This window comes from Notolepis coatsorum (assembly GCF_963971535.1).
Source record: "Notolepis coatsorum genome assembly, chromosome: 10".
Lineage (NCBI taxonomy): Eukaryota > Metazoa > Chordata > Actinopteri > Aulopiformes > Paralepididae > Notolepis > Notolepis coatsorum.
The window spans coordinates 110,385,485-110,410,099 of record NC_140174.1 but is presented as its reverse complement, the minus strand read 5'-3'; the positions used below and the strand labels follow the sequence as shown (position 1 = coordinate 110,410,099).

Sequence of the window (24,615 nt, the reverse complement as noted above, 5' to 3'; positions counted from 1 at the left end):
AGGAACTTGTTACATTCACCCACACAAGGGCTGATTAATCACCCCCCCCCCCCCCTCTCTCTCACACACACTCTCCCAGCTCTCTTTCTCTCTTGCCCCTTCCTCATCTCTCTCACCCCCCCTCTCTCTATATATCTCACACACACACACACACACACACACACACACACACACACACACACACACACACACACACACACACACACACACACACACACACACTTCAGAAACAAACATAGTATCAATGAGAGCATCAATCATACACCCGAGTGATGTCCAGTGAAAGGGTTAATGCTCCAGCAAAATTGCGGTATCATATGAAACTACATGTTAAATAGACTGCATTTATAATAACAGCTTTATTATCCAAAGCGCTTTACAACTTATGCCTCACATTCACACATTCACACACCGACGGCGGAGGCGACCATGCAAGGTGCCGACCTGCTCATCGGGAGCAGTTAGGTGGTCTTGCTCAAGGACACTTTGACACGCTTATGAGGGGGGGGGGGGGGGCGGAATCAAACCGAGAACCTTCAGATTACCAGACGACCGTTCTACCTCCTGAGAGGTCTCTCAGGGAACTTGTGATGTTAACTTCATGCTAGCTTAAGCTAGGGACTAAACAGGGCTGCACAGTTCAGATATTTCTCCGGCTGTCTCGGAGTTATGACCGGAGTGTTGAACGTCCCGTGATTAAGACGGGGAGGACGCGACCCTCTTTGCGCCGCCCCTGTGCCTCAAATAGATCCGCTATCAGCTCTATCTTTAATCTTTCAAAATGTTCAGTTGCTATCGCTATCAGCTCTATCTTTAATTTTTCTAAATGTTCAGTTGCTATTGCATGCACTCATCTGTGTTTCACTACACACATGAGTGCATGCTTACCAACTGTCCGTCTGCAACACTACTATCACCGACATCTAAGAAGGGAGATCCCCCCTTGAACAGCCCTTCTAAGGTTTCTCTCCTCCACACTGCCTGTGGAGCATTTTTTCCTATTGCTAGGTTTTAGTGAGTTTTTCCTTACCTTCGCGTGGGGTATGTCTGGGAGTGTTTGCATTGCATTCATTTATTTTGCATTTATTTTAAATGTTTTGGACCTTATGGTGTTCTTGTTTTGTTTCTTGACTTATTGTGATGTTTCATCTTGACTTGTTTAAAGAAGATGTGTCCGGCCCATGGGGACATTAACGTGTGTTGTCGGGCCTTACCAGTGATGTACCTGAACGCGTTCAATGAACGATCGTTCATGAACGCGTTCGTATTTTGGGCGAACGTGAACTGAACGTACTGATTATCCGCTAAATGAACATTATTGAGAACGCGTTCATTATCAGCGCTGTATAACGGCGTTCAAACGTGCATTAATTCTCAGCACTCTATTATAACGGCATTCAAAGGTGTGCCAGATTTCATATGCATTTCAGCCGAAAACCCAGTTAAAACACACCGTAAACAGGCTATAAAAGTATGCGGAAAACCACCCGATCTGGCAACGCGCCTGTCACCCCCTGGCTACGTCATCAGACTCATCACAACAAACAGACCAGACCGGAACAGCGGAATCTGCGAGCAGAAGCCGAGAGCTGCAGCAGCAGGTCGAGAGCAGCACTCGCTCAGAGAACTCTACCTCTACGACGTCGGCGTATGAGCATTTAAAAGAGTTTAACGTTAAAGTCAGTACTGACTCAGACGGAAAAAATCTAACGTTTGTCTGTAAACTTTGTCCACCCGGTTTGAAGAAACAAGTCCGCACATCGACGACGTCGACAGCAAACCTTAAAGTTTAAACAGCACATTGAGAATAAGCAAACGTCCTGTTTTTGTTTTCATAATAAAGACAATTCAAGCAAAGTTTTTCCTCCATGTTTTTGAAAATATACTGTAGAGATGAAAGCTGCAGCTGCTACTAGTGTGGACTGAATGGGCGACAGCAAAGCGTTATGGAAATGCATTGATTGATTGAAAACTTTATTAACAGATTGCAGAATGGGTACAATACAGCACAACTCAATACACACAATTGTTAAGAGGATGCAGACCAGAGAAAGACTTTCGTCTTGTTTACATCAGGGTCCCCCATTTTCAATTCATCAGGACATATATGACAAATGAAAAATGCAAATGCCAGTATTCCGATTGCTGTCTGTGGTTCAATAATTTTTACAAATAATAGCTTGCAGCCAGCAACGTATTGAAAAAAGAACTATACAAATAAAAAAAAGAACTATAAACTATAAATTAGTTCTTTTTTGAAACCATGAACTTTAGTTCAAATTTTTTTATTATGAACTGAACTAGTTAATTTAAAAAATTGTGAACTGTGAACTGAACTAGTTAATGTAGAAAGTGAACTTTCCCAACACTGGGCCTTACAAATACATTTGATTTGATCTAAGCTAGCTAGCTAATATAGCTAACATTAGTGAATTTAAGTTCACAGATTTTGAGTCATTTTTTTATTATTAAATTGTTGTATTTTGTCAGATGCAAACAAAATCATTATGTCGACTAAATGTGGAATTCCACAAGGTTCAGTTTTAGGACCTAAACTGTTTATTTTATATATCAATGACATATGTGAAGTGTCAAAACGATTGAAATGTGTATTATTTGCGGACGACACACATTTTTACAGCTCAGGATATGATTTAAAAGCTTTAGCAAGCATTATCGTGTAGGAAATGGACAAACTCAAGAAATGGTTTAAGGAAAATAAACTATCATTAAATGTGAAACATTTTATTTAATAATTATGGTAATGATTATTATATTATTATTATTATTATTATTATTATTATTATTATTATTATTATTATTATTATTATTATTATTATTATTATTATTATTATTATTATTATATGGTATGAAGCTGTAAGGTGCACTTGAGTTTGGAAGGGGGCAGGAAACAGTTTTCTTCATCCTGCTACTTTTCGGCCACGGGTGTATCAGGTTAAAAAAAATATAAAAAAATATGTTGGTGATATTGTTCAAAGATGAACTGTACCTCCATGTACGAAACAAAATAAAATGAAATGAAAAAATAAATGACTGTCAGCCGCCCTGCTCAGCCATCAGCCATTGAAAAGCCCATATCGATCAAGCACTGTCTACAGTCTACACAGTAGCACTGATTGTACGTCATTTTAGATATGAACGTCCGCCTAGATTAGATTAGATTCAAATGTATTGTCATCATGCAGCAAAAATAAGTTTGGCATCCAACCAGAGTGCAAATGTAACAGTGAAGTGCAATAGTAATGTACAGGTGATTAAACTGGGTATAGAATATATAAATTGGTACTACTGAGTAATAGAGCTAATCAGATGTATGTACAGAGTTGTAGTATTATTATGTACAGTGATACAGGTATAAAGACACTATGGTAGTAAGTCATACTGGCCAGCAGCGTTACTAGTAAGAGTAGGTAAGGGATATGTACAGATATAGATATACTATCTACCAGTGGCGGCTGCTGACCAAATTTTTTGGTGAAGCACAAATTATTATATTATATGTTCAATTATATTTTTAAAACATCCCCCAATGTGTGTCAGTGGTGGCTGTGAGTTAAAAATATTGGGGAGGACGGGAGAGATACAAAAAATAATTTAATAAAGAAGTACAGACACACAGTGTGGTTATGAAGACCGCAGACCCACTACACAGTTAAAGACAACAGGCACTAGTAAAATACCTTGGAGTAACTCTTGACACACACGCCTCACTTACAAACATCACATCAATAGCTTAGTTAAGAAGGCAAATCAAAAACTATTTGTTTACAGCCAGATCATCAGACCATTTCTCACCCTCACTGTTTCAAACACATATCTGCATGCAATTTTTCTTTCACCAATATCTTACTGTCTCCCAATCTGGTCCCTCACAACAAAGGAAATTATAGGAAATTATATGGGTAGGCGGGGTGGGGGAAACTGTACAACTGTACAAGCAAAACTGTACATTGGAATATCGACGAAACCATACTTGGTAGAAGAGGGTCTCGTGTATTCTTGGGTTATGTAATTTACTGTACATTGGAGGGGGTTGGGTTAGGACATTACATTCACATCACTCAGCACTATAGGAAATTAACGGGATGGGTTAGGCGCAGAGACTCAATCGCATCGGCGACTGAGGAAAGACAATGCATGTATGTGTGTGTGTGTATCCCGGTGTGTGTGTGCCGCTCCAATTGCATGTCCAGTTCGTTGCATGCCGAATAAAGACCCCCTAAAGAGGTCCTGCATTACACACGCAAGGCCACAGCGGGCCAATTAATTCATAATCAACACATGCCCGCCCCACACAGCTACTAAATATAGAAAAAAAAGATTTCACTCACCATTGACGACTTACTTCTTACGAGGAAATAGTGTCCCTCGTAAATAGACTCCCTCCCATCTGATCACTTGTAAATTAAATCCATCCTTCGATATTTTCTGATGAAAAAGGTCTCCATTCGTCTTCCCCAGCCAGCCCACTCAGAGCGAGACTAAGTCGGCCCGTCTGACCTAGTAGTCCAATAACCTTGGTCGTGGGTGTCTATCTAGGGTTGCTTGGTAGGTTTCAATGCAACTCCCGGTTCTCCCTGGCCACAGCCCACAGGTAAACACATGTTTCGCATATCCTCCCCCAAATTCCTTATACTACCTCCGATTCCTGTACAAAGAGTCGTGTTGACGCTTCCGCCCTAGCCGTCTCATTAGCTGGCGCCAATCTCTGATTGGATCTTAAGTTTGTCAACACAATGTGGCACGGCCTAACCTCACTACCCGCCTTTTTTTTTTTTTGATCCACTTTTTCTCCCATTTTTCTATATTTTCTCCCATCCCAATTTCGTATCATCCAATTTCAACCCTCCCCTGTCACGAACGCTGTTTCTTGCCTCCCACAAGCCGGCTGCAATGTGGACTAAGTCATACATAGCACAAGTCCCCTCCGGTACTTGAGGTAACAGCAGTCGCATCTTTTCACCTGCGCAGCTCGATCTCTCAGTGTCGAGGAGTAACGCGTGGGAGGCTCACGCTGCCCCCGACACTTCCTGATTCTACTGCGCAGGCGCACCAACCGACTTGTAGGAGTCGCTTGTTCACAACGTTCGATCCCCACCCTTCAGTTTTCCCTCCCCGTAATACGGCCAATGTGTATTACTGCGGACGACCAGCCAAACTGAAAAACAATGTGGAGAGCTGGATTCGAACACGCGAATCCTAGCGTCTCCACACTGGTGGCGAGTGCCTTAGACCACTACACCACCTAGCCGCCCGACTACCCGCCTTTTTTAAACTCAAATACCCTATTTTGATTGGATAATTATATTCTTAAGCCCAACCCGTGCAGTCTTTTTGCAGTGAGTGATTGACAGCTGGCCATTATGTGTTATCATGGGATCAGGCCAGGTCAGAGAGCTCAGAGCTGTCACTTGGACATTTTTGAAGAAAAAAAAAATCACTGGCATTGTTTTTTTCACAGAGGAAAACATTTCTAATAAAAAAATAATAATACAAAATAAATAAATAAAAATATATGTATATTAATAATAATATTTTTCTTTTCTTTTTTTCTTCTGTATATTACTAGTGAAGCACTGTCTCACTAGTTGTCATGCAATAACCTCCATTGCTATCTACATACAACAAACTTGAAACTTGAATTTGAACAGATATGGATAGATATATATATACGGTAAGAATAAATATATATATATACGGTATATACCAGTGGTTCTCAAACTGTGGTACGCGTACCACTAGTGGTACTTGGTGGTACTGCTGGTGGTACTTGAAAACATTTCCAAAAAAGCTAAAAAAAAAAAAAAAAAAAAAATTGTCAGGCCACTGAACTTAGAAGCAGGCCAGGCCAGTGTTTCTGGTTGCGGCGGCACGATAGTTAGATAACCTAAGTGGGGAACAACCAGGAGATCACTGTGACAGAGAGTAATGCAGTCTAAACAGTCATAAATCTTTAATTAAACTTCAGCCCTGATCATAACCATTTATTTTTAGATTTCTTGTAATGTCAGATAAAAAATGAAATACTCCCACTTTTCTGAAAAGAATTGGTGTTAAATCTGACATTACAAAAAATCCATCAAAATCTGTGTTGCTGCTAATCATTGACGCATGCCTAGCCTGTAATAATCTCCCCCAGAAAAATGTACTTTGCATTTGATATATTGAAAATATTTTACTTTTTGTGTTTTTTTTAACAATAATTTGTGATGCCATCACACAAACTGGCATTTAAAGGGTAAAAATGCCTGCACCAGAATGCAGGAAATTAAGTTTTTGTAACAAAATAAGTGTGTGTGTGTGTGTGTGTGTGTGTGTGTGTGTGTGTGTGTGTGTGTGTGTGTGTGTGTGTGTGTGTGTGTGTGTGTGTGTGTGTGTGTGTGTGTGTGTGTGTGTGTGTGTGTGTGTGTGTGTGTGTGTGTGTGTGTGTGTGTGTGTGTGTGTGTGTGTGTGTGTGAAAGAGAGAGAGAGAATGACGGACAATTGCTTGCTGTGTGAGAGAGAGAGAGAGAGAGTGAGAGAGAGAGAGAATTAAGTACATTTGCTGAAATACAGTTGTTCTTAATTTTCTCACTTGCTATGTGAGAATGTTAGTTATTATGTTCTCAATGCCCCTTGCATTGTATGAGTGTGGAAGCGTTTGCTAGTTCTAGTGCTATCCCTTTGTACATTGTGGCTGTGTCTGACAAAAGTTAACAATAAATAATGGTATCAGGAATACATTTGCCTCCTGCGTGAACTGTGCATAGCTGAATAGACTGTATTTTAACGCCGGTCATATGGTGGTACTTGGAGAGCCAGCTACGTTCTCAGGTGGTACTTGGTGTAAAAAGTTTGAGAACCACTGGTATATACAGCACTATTGTCGGGGTTCGCACAAGGTCCTTGAAGTGCTTAAAGTACTTGATAAAAAAAAAAAAAAAAAGACAAGGCCTGGAATTCCTTGAAAACGGCCCATTTCTTAACAAGGTGCTTAAAAAGTCCTTGAAATTAAAAGCAACCGTTTGCATTGAAAGTTTTGTTCATCCATGATAAAAAAAATTCTGAATCAAGATATAAATTGTTTTAATCTAAAGTGTAACTAATTGTCGGAAATTGGTTTTAAGCCATAAATATTGGATCCGATTTTATTTTTTTATTTTTTTTAATTGGTCATTTCTATCTTTACATTTTTTATTTACATTTCAATTTATTTTCTTGTTTCCTTTTCATCCTTCTGTGATGTCGTTCCTTTTCTTCCTATATTCCTCCCACTTTTCCCATTTTGACTCAAATGTCTCCTCTTGCAGCCTCAGCATATGCGTGATTCTCTCCATTTCCTGTATCCCCTCTATTATTGCTGTCCATTGTTCCTTTGTCGGTGCTTCTACCCTGTACCACAGCTTAGTCAGTGCTTTCTTGGCTGTTACTAATAGTATCTTAATCAAATATTTGTCTTCTCCCTGATTGTCTTTCTGTGACAAGTTCCCTAGGTATAGTACTAGACCTGTCTGGGGTATTTCATATCCTACTATTTCATTTATTATCTCTCCTATCTCTTCCCAATAGTTTCTTATTTTCTGACATCCCCAGAATATGTGTGTGGTTCGCTACTTCTTGTCCACATTTTCTCCAACATGGTTTCTGTGCTGGTGTGTAATTGCCCTGTATTTCTGGTGTTATAAAGAATCTAATTATGTTTTTCCACCCAAACTCCCTCCATATCCTTGATCCTGTGATTGATTGTTGTATCTTACATGTGTTATACCATTCATCCTCTGTTATCTCTATTTCTAACTCTTTCTCCCACTTTTCTTTTACATACAAGGTTGTAATTCCCTTACTGTCCATTATTGCCTAATATAGTGCTGATATAACCCTCCCCTTCCTTCCTTCATATGATTTTACCATTATCCTAATTACCCCATTCTGTTCTTTGTCTCTGTCTTGTTTTATTTCTTTGTTATAGTAATCTCTAATCTGTAAATATCTAAAGTGGTCTCTATTCTCTAGTCCGAATCTTTCTTTCAATTTTTGTAGAGTCTGCATCTCCCCACCTTCTATCATTGTACATATTGCTGTTATCCCCCCCCCGTTCCCATCTTTTGAAATGGTCGTCTAGCCCTGGTTTGAATTTTTTGTCGTGTGTTATCCATCTCAGTATCTTGGATTCTTTTTCTAGCTTGTATTTCTTTACTATTGTGTTCCATATGTTTATAGTGAATTTGGTAATTGGGTCCAGTAGTTGTTCCTGTCTTCTGAACAGCTCCCTATCTCCTATTAGTGCCTGCACTTCGAATCCCTCTCTTTTGGTTTCTATATCTTTCCATTTGGCTTCATAATTCACATTGCACCAGCATGCGACTGTCCTAAGCTGTGCTGCATAGTAATAGCCTTCTAAACTGGGTAGTGCCATTCCTCCTTTCTCCTTTGGTAGCTGTAGAGTCACATATCTGATCCTTGGTCTTTCCCCCCCCCCAAATGAATCTTGATATCTGTCTATCCCATTCCCTGAATTGTTTTTGTGGTATTAATATAGGTAAAGACTGAAATAGGTATAATAACCTTGGTAATATGTTCATCTTAATGATTTCGATCCTTGAGCTGAAATCTAGGGGCATTACTGTCCATCTTTCTAGGTCTCTCTTGATTTTCTGATTAATCTGTGTATAGTTTGCCTCGTATAGCCCCTCCACCCAGGGAACAAAATAAGTACCCGCCAATGGCGGGCAGATTTAAGGTTTGGCGAGTAACAATGAGGGGTCTGCCTACTCTCCCTTTCCCTGTGTGTGTGCGTGCGTTTGGAAAGACGATGAAGTCACTAGTCAGGACTCAGGACAGGAGTAAATTATAGTAAACTGAGGATTACTGAGGATGGACAGATAATGTTGATATTCAAATATAAAAAAGTTTCGAGAGGAGTGGAAGTTTGACGACAGACTAGACTACAATATGATGCAGGGGTGGTGAGTTGAAACAGTGTGTGTGTGTGTCCCGACCCCACTTCTATGTTTCAATAAATTATTTGTATTTAAAACTATTAACACTGACTAATTCCTTCAGTCCACTCAAAATTATGCTAATATTCCTTATGTTGTTTATGAAAATAGCATATGAGAGTATTATATAATAATAACACGATATACTAAAAAGCTATTTATAATTTTTGGCTGGTAAAAAATCTGCCTGGCTGGTAGTTTTTTAAATCTACCAGCCAAATGGCTGGTAAGTCAAAAAGTTTATTTTGTTCCCTGCCAGCAGTTATTTGTTTATCTTTCCTCTAACTTCCTTTACCTCTCTAAGTGTCTTTTGGTTCTTTGAGCTTTGGTGTTCTTTCTTTAATTCTTTCAGTTTCTTTATCACGTTCTGGTATGTCTCTATTCTGGCCTTCTTGAGTAATGCCGTCTTTGCTATACATTTTCCACGTATTACTACCTTTAGTGCATCCCATAAAATGTTTGGGTCTACCTCTCCATTATAATTTTCTTCTCTGTATCTAATTATGTCTCCTTTAACCAAACCTTTGTTATTTAATAGTCCTACATTCAGTCTCCAAACTGTATTTCTCCGCCTACTTTTAAGATTCACTGTCGGATATATTGCGCTATGGTCTGATATGTCCGTCACCCCTATCCTGCAGTCTTCTACCCTGTATCTGTCCCCTGTTATGAGAAAATAGTCTATCCTTGAATATGTTGTGTGTGGATGCGAATAATGTGTGTATTCTCTATCTAGTGTGTGCATTTCTCTCCATATATCCATGATTCCTAATTCTGCCATTTGTATATTCATATATTTGCTAATGTTTGTCCTCCATTTCTTTGTGCTTGTCGTGTCTATGTCATAGTTCAGTACTACATTAAAATCACCTGTACAGATTAGGCCCCCTTCCCCTTCCATCGCTATGATATCAAAGATTGTTTCAAATAAATATTTCTCACTTTCTGGTGGAGCATATACATTCACTAGTGTTACCATTTGACCTTCCATTTTCCCCTTGACCATTACATACCTCCCCTCTTTATCCCTTATTTCCCTGATCATTTCAAACTTCACTGTGTTCTTAATTAGTATAGCTACTCCTCTTCTAAGGTTATGTTTAAAAGAACTATAAAACAGATTCTCATACCCGAATCTCTTCAGCGTTTCATGTTCTTGTGATATTAGATGTGTTTCTTGTAAGAAGATAACCTGCGCCTCTTCTTTCTTAAGTTTCGTCATCACCTTACTCCTTTTAATTGGATTATTCATACCATTCACATTCAGCGACATCATTTTGATACCCTTAACTTGTGTCATATTTCTTTTCCAAAAATTCTCCCGTTCTACCCATGTCACATAAAATAATATTTGTGGTTGTAGCCACTGCTATCCCTGTCTGATTTACATACATATAACCATAATCAACATTAACTTCAACATTAACACTTGGAACTTCCATGGTAGTTGAGGGACTCAGTCGTCTCCCTCTTTCCCCCGCTGGCGGGTGGGGAGTAGTGGCTCTCCTAGTGAGAGGGCTCCCCCTAGTGGCTAAGAAATGCGCACTATACATGTGCAGCTCGTTCTGTGTGCGACCTCCGAGCTCCCGGTCATAAGCTCTGCATTAGTCACTTTCATGTTCCCGTCTATTTGTATTATGTGTCACGTGTAATCCTGTGATTCTTTCATATCCGCCTCAATATATCTCTTGAATCTCCATGTCCTTTTTTATAACTTTTGGTATAATTATCTCGTATGTACTTTACCATCTTATCATTGTATAAGTCCTTTTCATGTTTACCTTTACTTGTATTGTGTGTGTCCCATGTATACCAGCAGGGCTTGACATTAACTTTTTGGCTCACTAGCCACTGTGGCTAGTGGTTTTCCAAGGTCACTAGCCACTCAGCATTTTCACCAGCCAAAAATCCCCACACACGCCGATCATAACCCAACAATGGTAATAATGTGATTATTAAAATGGTCATGTGAAAATGGGCTCCAGACTCACTTTTTTCACCACCGTGATGAATGAGAGACCTCCTCCAATATACAGTTTCTATGTTAAATGTATATACACTCTTTTCTGGACACTTTTTGTATCACAAACAGTACTGTATTTGCAAATCTGGTATGTCATAAATGTATAGATGTAGCAGTACTGTCTATCTGTATGTCATATATGTTATGATTAATTGAAAATGGGGGACCCTGATGTAAACAAGACGAAAGTATTTCTCTGGTCTGCATCCCCTTAACAATTGTATGTATTGAGCTGTACTATACTGTACCCATTCTGCAATCTGTTAATAAAGTTTTCATTCAATCAATCAATCAATCAGAGAGAGAGAGAGAGAGAGAGAGAGAGAGGCACGTAGGTTCTAGGTTGAATCAATTGATGAACAATGTCGCCGTTGGAACGTTTCATTATAAGCGTCTTGCAAGTTGCAATGCTGGTTAAGATATGAAAATACTTGCCAGTACTGTAAGGATGGTTGTAGGCAGCTGTGTTCAACGAGCCCGCCAGCTTGATTATGTGTATTGGCGACGACGCGACTCAGTGTGAAAATAACTTTGAAGAGAGGTTTCAGGTTTCACATGGCTTTTTTGTTTATTCAGTCATTCAGCCAATCAGAGGCAGATCAGGGCTGGTCTTTGCATAATGAATGTGATATAGCCAATCAAAGGCAGAGATATATATTTTTTTGAATGCACATGGCCAGGGAGAAAAATACGCTAAACACACACACATAAACACACACACATACACACACACATACACACAGACAGACAGACAGACCACTAGCCACTGTGGCGGGTAGAATGACAGAGGTACACGCCACAGGGGAATTCTACCCGCATCTGGCGGGTGGGCAGGTGCCAATGTCAAGCCCTGTATACCAGTCTAATGTGTATTGTACTTATCCTTCCCTGGATCACTGTGTCCCCTCTCGTCTCCTCTCTGTTCCCCTTCTCTGTGTCTTTTCGTCTTTCTTCTCAGTTGATCCGCTTTGAATCGGTTCAGATCTCCTTCCTCGTCCCTCGACCCTGGTTCATCTTCTCGCCTTCTCCAACCTCTGCATCACCGTCGGTCTCTCCTCTTCTCTTCCCAGCACCTTCCATCCTCTCCGGTCCATGTCCCTCGTCGCTTCCCTCACGTCGTTGTACACCTTTATGCCTTCTTTCCAATGAACCTTCAGCGTGGTGATTGAAATCTGATTCCTTTCTCTTTCATAGTCTTTTTTTATCTGAACATAGCTCCGACGCTTTGCAGCCACCTCTGTTGAATAGTCATGGTCGAAGGTTATTCTCTGCCCCTCCACCTCCATCTTCGTCTGCCGGGCTGCTCTGAGAATGTTTTCTTTGACTTCGAATTTCAAGAAATTAACTATAACTGCTCTCGGTGGTCTGTTTATCTGTGGCTTCGGCGCTAGGGTCCTGTGTGCCCTTTGAATCTCTATCTTGGCGAGGTCTGACACTTCCAATTTTCCTCGAATTAGGTACATATTTGGTCATCGAGTCTCCTTCTATCCCTTCTCTCAGTCCCCATATTCGTATATTATTTCTCCTCGACCTCCCCTCCAAGTCTGTTAGCTTTTCTCTCAACATATTTTGTTGTTTGAGCGTCGCCATTAGAATTTCTTGTATTTCTGTATTCCATTCCTCCGTTTCAGCTGTCCTTTCTTCTAGCATCCTTATGTCTTTCTCTTGTTCCTGTAGTTTTCCATCAATTGTCTCAAGTCTCTTATTTATTTCTTCTCTGAGCTCGTCCTGACCCTTCTTTAATTCTTCCCTGAGTCTGTCGATGTTGCTCTGAATGTTCTGCGTGTTAGCTTGGTTAGCTATTGCGCTAGCTTGTAGCTCCGCTACACAGGTGGGCATCTCTGGTCTGTCGCCCCCTGCGTCATGCTAGCTTGAATTACCTCCTGCGCCACCTCCTCGTGTCGATAACTCTCCTCCGGTGTTTGTACTTCTTCTGGGGTCTCTTTTCTCTCGCTTTTTCTCGTGTTCATCCTTCCTTTTCTCTTATATCCTTGAATTGTCACTTTTTATTTTGTTTTAGATAGTTTTAATTCCTTTTTTCGATATTCTTTGACCGGGAGCTCTTTTCTATGGTCGCTTACCCGAACATCTCAAACCGGAAGTCTCAGATTTTCTTTTCAATAAAAAACAGCATTTAAAAGTGAATTGTGGGCGCTCCAGTGGCGCACCGCATACTGCGACGCAGACCTACGCGGTCGACCAGGGTTCGCCTCCCGCTCCCAGACGGATTTGCCGCATGTCCTCCCCCACATCTTCTCCTGTTCTCCCTCTCCTCTGTCGGTCATGTCTGACCAATAAAGCTGGAAAAACGCAAAAAAATGTATCTTAAAAAAAAGTGAATTGTATCCTTTTAACACGTTGGGTGCCAACAACGAGTATACTAGTTATTGCCCGCCAATCGTTGTGCGCCAACAACGAGGGAACTCGTTTTTAGGATCAATATAAAATGTTTCCGCCATGGCATTCATAATTCATCCAGCGTTCTTCCGGGACGCAGCTGGACCCTGGTCTGCTATTGCAACGCCTCAATACCGCCCCCTGGTGGATTTCGGGCCAGTTACACTCCACGCCAAACCGGAAGTGGCGCTCGGTGCATCCGGGAAATTCCTCCGCCAGAGATATATTGTAACATGGGTCTAGATACACACTCGAGTGCATTGGGATCGCTTTCGAAACGCAATAATCAATATGATTTAGGCGTTTATTGCGTCATACAAATGGGAAATGGATCTAGCAGATCGACCTCAAATAATTGGAATATCTTTCCTCCAGTCTCATCGGCGAACGGTAAGAGGAATCTAACGTTATTTTCAGCTCGTTTGTCCATTTCTTTGTTTGCAATCAGTCTGATCAACGTATCAACCCATACTAAATAAAGCCGTTACTGACGATCAAGGAATTGTAAACGACCCCCCACCTTTCCTTCACGCATGATGAAGCATAATGTATACAGATCATATACATTTGAATTTTTTAATATAGTGTGTATAGGAAAGAAACGCCAATCGATAATCTATCATATGCGTCGGGCCTATAACTAGCGTTTTTGGAATTACTGCAGAAAACTCTAAAAACATACTTATATTCACGACGGTATTAACATGACAATGTATGAATGAAAATATATAACATTCCCACATCCGGAACGATAGATACCCGATGTTGAATGGACCATAGTAATGTCGATATAGCTATAATATTTAAAAAGTTATAGCCCTGCAAAGAAGGTAAACATCTCCATAGGCTTACAGCGCTGGCAGACTGGGTACAATGCATGGCGGCCAATGTGTTAACGTACTGTAGAACTACGTTTCTGTCGCCCAACCGCTGAGTGCCGGAAACGTAGATCTACGTTTTTCTCACGGTATTTCTTTTAATCTTTATTGCCATTCATAATTCAGCGGGGCACCTTGTGCATACTATTCTGAGTGTGTCTGAGCTGGCAGACGGTCTTATACCGCCCTCTAACGCCTTCGGCCATTATTGCACCCCATTAGAAACTGGTTTGTTTCTTTTCTCTACCGAGCTGTGGCGTGGGGGCGGGTCCTAAACACTCCGGCAAAACACACGCTTGTAGGGATGGTTTGGACTGACCCTGCCCGCCCATTGATGTGCAATGCCCAATAATGTCGGAGACAGGATCGCTGTGGATAACTGGAATGGCGATCAGATAATTGGTTTCTTTTTTTTGCATTACATCAGATACAAGGTAAGAACACTATATATAAATTTGATCGTTGAACTGATATGTATTTCTACCGCGATTGAAGCTATCTGTGTTTTATGTGTGTGGCTGTTTTCCATTGGGGGGGGGGGGGGGGGGGGGGGGGTGTGCCGGTCTAAACCACATTGCATGCTTGCACGAGGAAGGATAATGATGACGATCTAGCGTTGATTTTAGGAAGATTCGATAATCGGGCGAAAAATGACCGTGTTTATTGAATTACACAAACGCTGTTTTCGCATCTTTCCCTGGAATTACTCAGAAGCACCCAAACTATATTCATATTCAAAACGGAAATGTACGGATGAAAAAAGTATCTGTTTTTTGCACGTTGACTGGAAGCAATTCACTCGACGGCGTTATTAGACCCATAGCTATACTGTAAAATATAGGTTTAGCTCTACAAACTACAACTATGTTTACAGGCCAGGTCACTTCCCGGAAGGGGCGTGGCACTCAATGTGTTAAATGCCCTTTTAAAATGGAAAATAGTGCTTAGAAAAGTACTTGAAAGTCCTTGAATTTCATTTTGCAATGTCTGTGGGAACCCTGTATTGTACATGCTGTCATGCAGAGTTGTGGGTTAAAAACATCACGTCCTCCACCAGGTGACTTCGACCAGAAGCCCTACGTGTCCGGCGAGGCCGACTGCTCCACCACGCCGCTGTCCGGAGACGAGGACTACCTGCTGCTGGCCTGCGACGGCTTCTTCGACGCGGTGAAGCCCGCGGACGTCCCACAGCTGGTCCTCCGAGCGCTCCGGGGGGAGGGGGACGGCGACCAGGAGGGGGACGGGGAGGGGGCCGGGGCCAGACCGTCGGAGGACACGTCGGGAGAGGGCGTCGCTCGCTGGCTGGTGGCACACGCCAAGGCCGCCGGCTCCAGCGACAACATCACCGTCCTGCTGGTCTTCCTCCGCTCCCCCGCACGGCTGCTGAACCAGGCGTCCGACTCCCAAGATGCACCGGGTCGTGAGAGAGAGAGAGAGGGCGAGGTCATCTACCCAGACTGCACTTTGGCACTCAGGAAGTGAGGAGGAAGCTAAAATGAGGATTTGTGCACTGACTGATTTTCTTAGCCTTTCTGCTTTGTTTTTGTTTGTTTTTTCTCCTGGTGCTTAAATACAGACGGCTAACAGGCTGATGAAGCTAATGTCTTAACACTATGATCGCCGGGAACGAGTTTACACGTCATTCCTAGCCATGCTCATTCTGCCGAAGACGCCGTAACTCGTCTTTGATGTCAATATTTCAAAAATCTGTCATCGAAATCATATTTCCTTTCCGGAGCCCTGAGACACAGTGCAAAGCTCCACTCAACTCTCTAGCGGTTCAAGAGCGCCATCTGGTGGCCGATCGGCAGATCGCCAGCCGGAAATTAACCTTTGAACCGGTACTGGTAGTGCTCATCCATATGTGGTCCGGGCACTCGCTATCGTTAGAGAGACTCCGTATTGACACAGTGAACATCGATCGGTGCAAATAACTCGAAAAAACAACATGATTTGGACGTATATACTATTATACAACCTGGAAATGGATCGGGCATTTCTCCATCCCATAATAGAAAAAATTCTGTTCCACGCTCATCTGCCAGCGGCGCGAGGAAGCCACGGTAAGATTCAGCGTTATATTCTAACGTCTTCTATACTAACTGATCTGATGAACATATGACCCACTCTGGATGAATCATCTAACGCTGCCCACGGAATTATAAACGATCCCCCGCCCATCCGGTCATCATCAGATGATACGTAGAAACTTCTAGAAGCACATCCAGTTGACATTTTTTATCTCGCACAGATTCCTACCAAACTGTATTTGATCATCAATATAATGCATTTAGGGCTATAAATCACATTCTGAAGAAAGCTGCAGAAAACGATAAAAACATACTTATACTTTAGACCATATTTTAGTATGAATATGTGAATGAAAAAGTTTAACGTTGCTACACCCTGAACAATACATATAGGACATTGAATGGGCCATAATAATGGCAATTTAGCAATAGAATTTAAAAAGTTATAGCCCTGCAAAGAAGGGGAACTTCTCCATGTTAAATAGGGCTGGCGAGGGATGGTAAATTATGAATTTAACCCCGGCGATCAAAGTGTTAATACAACATAACATTACATTACATTACATTACACAACACAACACAACACATAACCAGTACTGACTAATGGCCTGTATGTTCATCTCTCTTGTGTTTGTTTACAAGTCAATGTAAATGATGCTGCCATACTTACAGATGTATTGATCCACCTTTTCTAGAGGGCTTGTTTTGTTTTGTTTTTGTTTGGGGGGGGGGGGGGGGGGGGGGGCGTTACAGATACCTCTTCCACATTGGAGTGTTGAGGCTCTGTGGTTGTATGACTTATGGCTGCGTTCACACTGACGGCCTTGGTGCTCAATTCTGATGTATTGCTCAGATCAGATTTCTTGTTTGGCTGTTCACATTCTTTTTTAAATGTGGCCCAATATCAGATTCCAGTGTGAACTGGTCACTGCTCCTGAACTGACCCGCATGGGGACCTGAACAATAACTTGTAATAAGTAGGGATGCACCGATATGAAAATTTGCCACCGATACCGATACCGATTGTTCAACTAACACAATCGGCCGATACCGATACCGATATTTGTGGCAACATTTTCTTTTTATATATTATTTTTTTGTAATATATATATATTTTTTATGAAACTACTGTATATTTGTGTTACAAATTGTGCTCACCGATATGAACATAGGCCTCTTTACTTACTTAAAAAAAGGAAACATCAAGAAATAGCACTATCTCTCTCCCAGTATGTTCTGCAGGGCTGCAGCTAGATACTAGTTCTCCCAGTATGGTCTACCGGCTGGGCTGCAGCTGGATACTATTGTCTCAACCAGAGCTCTCAAGCAGTCTCAACCAATGACATTTTGATTGACAGTCGATTCTGCCAATTACGTCACACACCGCTTGCACCCTCCTCTGCTGTTACCACCAATCGGCAAGCGCGTATACATTTTTTACTTTTTGTCCGCCATTGATTTTGAGTTTTGACGAGAGGTAGTCTACAACAACAACAACGGCGGCGCGGCCGACGTTTAGCTTTTAGCTCCGCAGGATGTTTTAAACGAGGCATAATGATTTTACTGCAACGAATGTTATAATAAAACAAAGCCTTTCTATACATGTGTCTGATTGAAAACTTTATTAACAGATTGCAGAATGGGTAAAACTCAGGGCTCTATGAGCAACGGAAGGAACTGAGCTAGTATGAACGCCTAATGCTTGCTACGTTCGGGTAAATAATATGCTGATGTTATTGAACGTGTAACACTAACTATATAACATTAATGCCACAAAACGAATGCCTTGTTAATAGGGATGTCCGATATTATCGGCCGACCGATATTATCGGCCGATATCGGCAGTAAAATGTGATATCGGAAAATATCGGTATCGGTTTTAAAAAAAGAAAAAACAATAACAATATTTGTTATATATATATCCAGTGAAATTATTAGTTACCTGAAATTATTCAGTTTTTTGGGGGGGGGAAACCCTGCATATATCGGTTGATATCGGTTGATATCGGTATCGGAAATTAAGAGTTGGACAATATCGGAATATCGGTATCGGTAAAAAAGCCAATATCGAGCATCCCTACTTGTTAATCATAAGTAGTAACTTTGATGCAGTAGCTTGTGTGTGTGTGTGTGGGGGGGACTGGGGACGGTGTTGTGCAGGTCGCGAGTGAACTTTTTTTTGTCTTTTGACGCTACACAAATTGATGGATATTTATCGGCTACTGCCATCGGCACATTCGAGCTTATCGGCCGATAGGCCGATTGCAGTCAACAAGGCACTTATCGGCCGATACCGATACCCGACCGATACATCGGTGCACCCCTAATTAGTAATAAGTTGTCTTCCATGTCTGTATCCACTGACCACCTCCATCACAGCTGTCTTCCATGTCTGTATCCACTGACCACCTCCATCACAGCTGTCTTCATGTCTGTATCCACTGACCACCTCCATCACAGCTGTCTTCCATGTCTGTATCCACTGACCACCTCCATCACAGCTGTCTTCCATGTCTGTATCCACTGACCACCTCCATCACAGCTGTCTTCCATGTCTGTATCCACTGACCACCTCCATCACAGCTGTCTTCCATGTCTGTTTTCACAGAGTGACTCCCGAGTTCCGCCACAGAATTGTGATGAATGTCAATCTAGAGTGACTTAAAAGTCACATGAATTCCGACATGACTGTTCAGACTGAGGTCACATTGCAAAAACAAAACAGACCTGTATCTGACTTAGGATCCACATATGAAAGTGGCCCGAATCAGAATTGAAGAGATCAGATTCCATGTGATTTGTGCCATTCACACTGTTGTGAAGAAAACAGATCTGAGTCTGGCTGCTTCTGCCTGCTGTGTGAACGCAGCCGTCGGGTCTAATGCTTCTATGTTTATGTTTATGTTTATTAGGATCCCCATTAGTCATCAATGTGTTGACTATTCTTCCTGGGGTCCTCACAGATATACACATACAAATATGAAACATTCAGTGTAAATCAGTCATATATCGCATACATAATCAATAGAAAATAAAACAAAAGGTCATAGGTGAATCCATTTCACCATACCTTAAAAAGAAAAGAAAAAACACAAAGTAAACGGAAGAAGTTTGGATAACATGGCTGCGGCTACACATCATGCATGACATATATTGATTTCCTTCCGATTATCAGTGTGAACGCAGCCGTCAGGTCTAATGCTTCTATCGGTGTGAACGCAGCCGTCAGGTCTAATGCTTCTATCGGTGTGAACGCAGCCGCCGGGTCTAATGCTTCTAATCAGTGTCGCTGGCTTATCTCTCCCCTCATGTTCTCTATGCATTTATCAGTATTAAATAACCATGTGATTGGTTAAGACGTACGGGACGTGTTCTGATTGGTTAAGACCTATGGGACCTGAACTCTGTGCGCCAAAATGTTTTTGTAACTTCGATGACACTTTTTCTGTGCATTATTATATTATTCAAACAGATATCGCTAGTTATTATGTTGCTACTATGCCGTTGATTTGGTCACATGATCTGTCTCCTTCCTCATAGGTCGCTCCCGCAGTACCCTTCTTTTCATCCTTAACTCAACGGCAACGCCCCTGGTAACTTATCCAATATGAGTTAAATGTTTTTGGATTTATTACTTGCCAGGAGCGAAATCAAAAGTGAGTATATGTTTTCCAAACTGAAAGTATATTTTTAGTATATTAAAACACTTTGGGTGCCGGGAAACGCTTAAACACGTCATTCCCGGCCATGCTCAAGTTGCCGAAGACGCTTTACAGCGTCTTTGATATCAATATTTCAAAAATCTGGGATCGGATTCATATGTCCCCTCCGCTGGCCTGAGATCCACCAGGAGGACCCACTGAGCTCTCTGGCGGTTCAGGAGCGCCATCTGGTGGCCGATCGGCGCAATCCCTTAACAGGAAGTGCCGTAGAGGTTGTGCTGGACGGCCGTATTACTTCCGGGCACTCGCTAATAGGTCCCGGGACTCGATCTCGACACACTACATAGCGATCGATTGCCAATAACTCGATAAACAACATGATTTGGACGTATATACCATTATACAAGCTGGAGATGGACCGGGTAAATCTACATCCCATAATGATAAAATTTCTACTCTACGATGATCGCCCAACGGCGCGCGGAGACTGGGTGAGTTTTAGCGTGTAAAGTTACCGTCTTCGATACTAACTGCTATTATCAACATTTGACCCACATTAGATGATTGGTATAACGCTGCCCACGGAATTATAAACGCCCCCTAGCCCATCCGGTCAACATCAGATGACGTGTAGTAACTTCTAGAAGTACGTCTAGTTGAATTTTTTTATATCGCGCTGATTGCCATAAAACTGTATTGCATCATCAATATAATGTATTTGGGGCTATAGATCACGTTCTGGAGAAAGCTGCAGAAAGAGATGAAAACATACTTATACATTAGACCATACTTTACTATGAATATGTGAATGAAAAAGTTTAACGTTGCTACACAATGAACAATACATATAGGACTTTGAATGGGCCCTAATAATGGCAATGTAGCAATAGAATTTAAAAAGTTATAGCCCTGCAAAGAAGGGGACTTTCTCTATAGACAAATAGAGCCGGCAACCTACGGTTGATAATGAATTTAACCCATGGCAGCCAAAGTGCTAAAGTGTGTTAAAAGTATATTTCTACGCATAGTACTTTTCTGAGAGTGTACTTGCAATGCACTTTTGGTCCTTATTATGTGCTTTCGTGTGCAAATCTAAAGCACACATTTGGTATGCTAGTCATTAATGTGCTGTAAGTGTTTAATCCAAGTACAATTAGAAAAGAAAAGCAAAGCTGAGATGTTTAAACAAATTGATCTGTTGTAGTGAGCACTGTTTGTGAAAGATGATTCTGTTCTAGTGAACACTGTTTGTGAAAGAGGATCTGTTGTAGTGAGCACTGTTTGTGAAAGAGGATCTGTTGTAGTGAGCACTGTTTGTGAAAGAGGATCTGTTGTAGTGAGCACTGTTTGTGAAAGAGGATCTGTTGTAGTGAGCACTGTTTGTGAAAGAGGATCTGTTGTAGTGAGCACTGTTTGTGAAAGAGGATCTGTTGTAGTGAGCACTGTTTGTGAAAGAGGATCTGTTGTAGTGAGCACTGTTTGTGAAAGAGGATCTGTTGTAGTGAGCACTGTTTGTGAAAGAGGATCTGTTGTAGTGAGCACTGTTTGTGAAAGAGGATTCTGTTCTAGTGAACACTGTGAAAGATAATTCTGTTCTAGTGAACACTTTGTGAAAGATAATTCTGTTCTAGTGAACACAGTTTTCTTTGGATAATGGAGCTTCTCTTTACCTTAACCCTTTCACTGCCACACTACAGAAGGTTAACCCTTTACTATCACACTACCGACGGTAACCGTTCAGCCTCAAGAAACAACAGTTCAGATTTAGAGTTCCTTTGCCAAAATAAAAAAGGAAACATGTTCCACAGAGGATGTCGTATAGAATTGTTGAAAAGATCCATGATATGTCCTTTAATTCACTGCAACAACAGAATCGGTGTTAATGCTTTTGTTTTTGTTTTTTAATCAACACTTGTTAATCATACTGTATTTTGTATAGTAATGTCACAAGCGTTCTGTCTTCAAACTGAACCACTGGATGGAGTGACGCTCTGTTTCTGATCTCTGACGTCCTTTCAGACACAACACTGGTTTGTTGACGTCCAACTCTATTAAAAAGCCATGTCTTTTGAAAGGATGTTTCTGTCTCTCTCTCATCAAGTAAATGGCTAAATGTGTTTCGGATTAGATTAGATTTAGATGTATTGTCATTAAACGGCACAAGTACAGTACAACTGAAAGACGTTCGACATCCAACCAGAGTGCAAATCTAACAGCAAAGTGCAACAGTAATGTACAGGTGATTCAAATATATACATTTATACAGAGTATAAAATATATTAGTGCTACTGAGTAATATTTATAGTACTCATTTTATTATTATATATTTATATCTATATGTATTTGACACCAGGCAGTCAGTAAGTTACACTATATTTATATATATATATGACTCCGGACAGTCAGTAACTTACACTATATGTATATCTATATTTATATATATCCAGACAGTCAGTAATTTACACTATATTTATATGACTCCAGACAGTCAGTAACTTACACTAAATGTATATTTATATTTGGGTCATTCCTGGCCATTGGTGACTTTTCCGTTCTCAGGATATAACTCGTTATATATTACTTAAAATGAATCACATTTTAAGCTCAGAGGGGACTGGGAGGATGTGTACAGTTTTCAACACTAGTCCATTGAGGCACAATGGACTATCAGAACAAATATTTTCCAGAGCAAGAGTCCATGATCAAAACAACAAAACCAGTCCGCGTCTACCTATGTGAGCAGTAGCACTGCTGCTTTGATTTCAGCCATACCTTGAGTCCTCTGCTGAAGACCTTGGCATTGGACTCCAGTTTTAAGCCAGTAGGCAGAGCGTTCCATAAGTTTGCCCCGTTAATAGAAACGGCAGACTGTCCAAACGAACTCTTGCACATGGGAACAGTACAGTCACCATTATTGGAAGCTCGTGTGTTTGCTCTACTAGAGCTCCAACGTCTAACCACCAGTCCAAAAAATAATGATGATACATGATTGTGCAAACATTTAAAAACAAGTCTAATATTACAGAAAATTATATATCCTGTGCTGGATTTGACCTTTTGTTTAGTGGCTTGAGGCTCTTCAATCAGTCAACATTCCAGCTGAGATATCTGAGATAGGCAGACAGACAGAGAGAGACAGGCAGACAGACCGATGGACAGAGACAAACGGAGAGAGACAGGCAGACAGACCGAGACAAACAGAGAGAGAGACACAAAGAGACAGTCACCTTTTCTTTTTAAATAACTTAACAACTATGTTAAATGTTTTACATGTTTTTATGTTAATTTGCACAGTTGAAAAGGATCAACAGCGTAGCCTATATGTTTTTTATAATGTTCTACTCCACAATTCTTGTTTCATTATTATTCAAATAAAACCATATATATGATGGAATAAGGGACACATAAGGTGTAAGAAAAGCTAAGTATTGTTGAATATTTACATTATTAACACTTTGCAATACACTATATATTTATAACTATATTTACAGTATATAATAATAATAAATTGGATTTAAAGAGAGAAGTGCCTTTCTCAGACTCAAGGACACTTTACAAAGAGAAGCTAAAGAAAGGGTAAATTTTTATTTATATGTATAGTAACAACAGGAAAAAACAAATAAGATAAAAAAAACAAAAAAAGGAAGCAAGGTGCTGTCCAATTGGACAAAACGGTAACAAGAAAATTAACAAAAACAACTACTTGACTCCTATAAGACTGAACAGAATGGGTCTTAAACAAGACTCCAAATGCTCCTTATGTCCAAATGGGGACGAGGGGACATTTATGCACATGTACTGGGACTGCCCACCAGTTAAGATATTCTGGAAAGAGGTGACCCAGCAATTATCAAATCTCTTAACTTGGAATATACCTGGCTGTACACCCCTCTGTATTACTGCTGAATGATGTTTTTGAGTGTGCAGTACATCCACAGCTAAAGAGATTGGTTTTATCGGGTATCACAGTGGCTAAAAAGCTGATAGCATCACGATGGTTCCAACCGGAAAAAATTTGCCGAAAGGTCTGGATTATTACATATCTCGATGTGATCTATCAAGAAATATCTACAGCAAGAATTTTGGGTCTCAATGAATCCAAAATGACATTGTGGTTAGAAGTGGGGGAGAAAATAAAAGCTAGCATATAATGGTAATGTCTGGTTAGGAGCGAGGGAAAATGGATGGATTATCCAATGGGGGGTCCGGGAGGGGGGGGTTCGAGCTGGAGCATACTGTATGTAGGTTTTTAGATAACAGGTATTAAGGGTATATCCTATATAAGACAATTAACTAAAATGTGATTTCATTGGATGTGCACTGTCAACTAATGCTTGTATATCTTATCGTGTGTTGTCATGTTTGTTTATGTGTTTGTTTAAAAAATTATAAAAAAATAAAATACAAAAAAAACAAAAACAACTGGATCTGTGACTTAAAAGAAAAGAGTCAGTGGCGAACCACATAACACGCTGAGTCGCGGCACGGCCGACCCGTTTTTTTTTATTCCCGGACCCGTCGTTATTTGCCAAATGTCTTCCCCCCACTCTGTCTCCCGTTCCTCCTCTCTCTCTCTCTCTACTGGACTGCCCAGTAGTAAAAAAAAAACGATAAACGTTCCACATT

General features: G+C 40.9%; 1 protein-coding gene across 2 annotated transcripts in view; it reads left to right on the top strand.

The window, feature by feature from the left end:
• ppm1f (protein phosphatase, Mg2+/Mn2+ dependent, 1F) overlaps nucleotides 1–17,021 on the top strand; it is a 42,861-nt gene extending 25,840 nt beyond the window's left edge. For both annotated transcript variants that reach the window (XM_084322530.1, XM_084322529.1), the window contains exon 8: nucleotides 15,355–17,021. In XM_084322530.1, coding sequence (XP_084178656.1) covers nucleotides 15,355–15,779 — 425 coding nt within the window. In that variant the 3' untranslated portion in view covers nucleotides 15,780–17,021. The remainder of the gene's footprint in view (nucleotides 1–15,354) is intronic.
• Nucleotides 17,022–24,615: the final 7,594 nt, after the last annotated feature.